Consider the following 467-nt stretch of genomic DNA (forward strand, 5'->3'; position numbering starts at 1 on the left):
GCGGCCATGGGGCAGGGGCTGGTGCCCACTGATCTCCACCACGCCCAGCAGTCCCAGATGCTGCACCAGCTGCTGCAGCACGGAGCTGAGTAAGATGTGGGCAGCCGCCCCTGGGGTGGGAAAATGAGGCGGGGGGTCAGGGCAGCAGCAGGCAGGACAGAAGTAGAGGTGGGGATAGGCATGAACCCAGGAAGGGCAGGCGGCCCTGACCCCAGGGGAAGGGGTCAGCGCGTGTGTCTGCACGTGCTCAGCAAGGCGGCCTCGATTTCCAGCCAGGGCCACATGCTCAGCCCCGTTGCCCACATAGGTAAACGAGGCCTCCGAGAGGGGGGCATGCTTGTCCAGGCGTGGAACTGGGAGGGGCAGTGTCAGGGCTTGAACCCCGACACCAGCGACTCTCCAGCTGTCTCACGGAGTCCTCGGGTTTCTGAGGAGGTTCCAGATGGAGAGCCGAGCCCCCCACTCTG

At 65.5% G+C, this 467-nt stretch overlaps 1 protein-coding gene across 1 annotated transcript in view; it reads left to right on the forward strand.

The window, feature by feature from the left end:
* MYRF (myelin regulatory factor) overlaps window positions 1–467 on the forward strand; it is a 35196-nt gene that overhangs the window by 18284 nt on the left and 16445 nt on the right. Inside the window, exon 4 of the mRNA XM_011368955.2 lies at window positions 3–89. Coding sequence (XP_011367257.1) covers window positions 3–89 — 87 coding nt within the window. The remainder of the gene's footprint in view (window positions 1–2; window positions 90–467) is intronic.

The sequence above is a fragment of the Pteropus vampyrus genome, unplaced genomic scaffold (genome assembly GCF_000151845.1).
Source record: "Pteropus vampyrus isolate Shadow unplaced genomic scaffold, Pvam_2.0 Scaffold144, whole genome shotgun sequence".
In the NCBI taxonomy this organism is placed as follows: domain Eukaryota; kingdom Metazoa; phylum Chordata; class Mammalia; order Chiroptera; family Pteropodidae; genus Pteropus; species Pteropus vampyrus.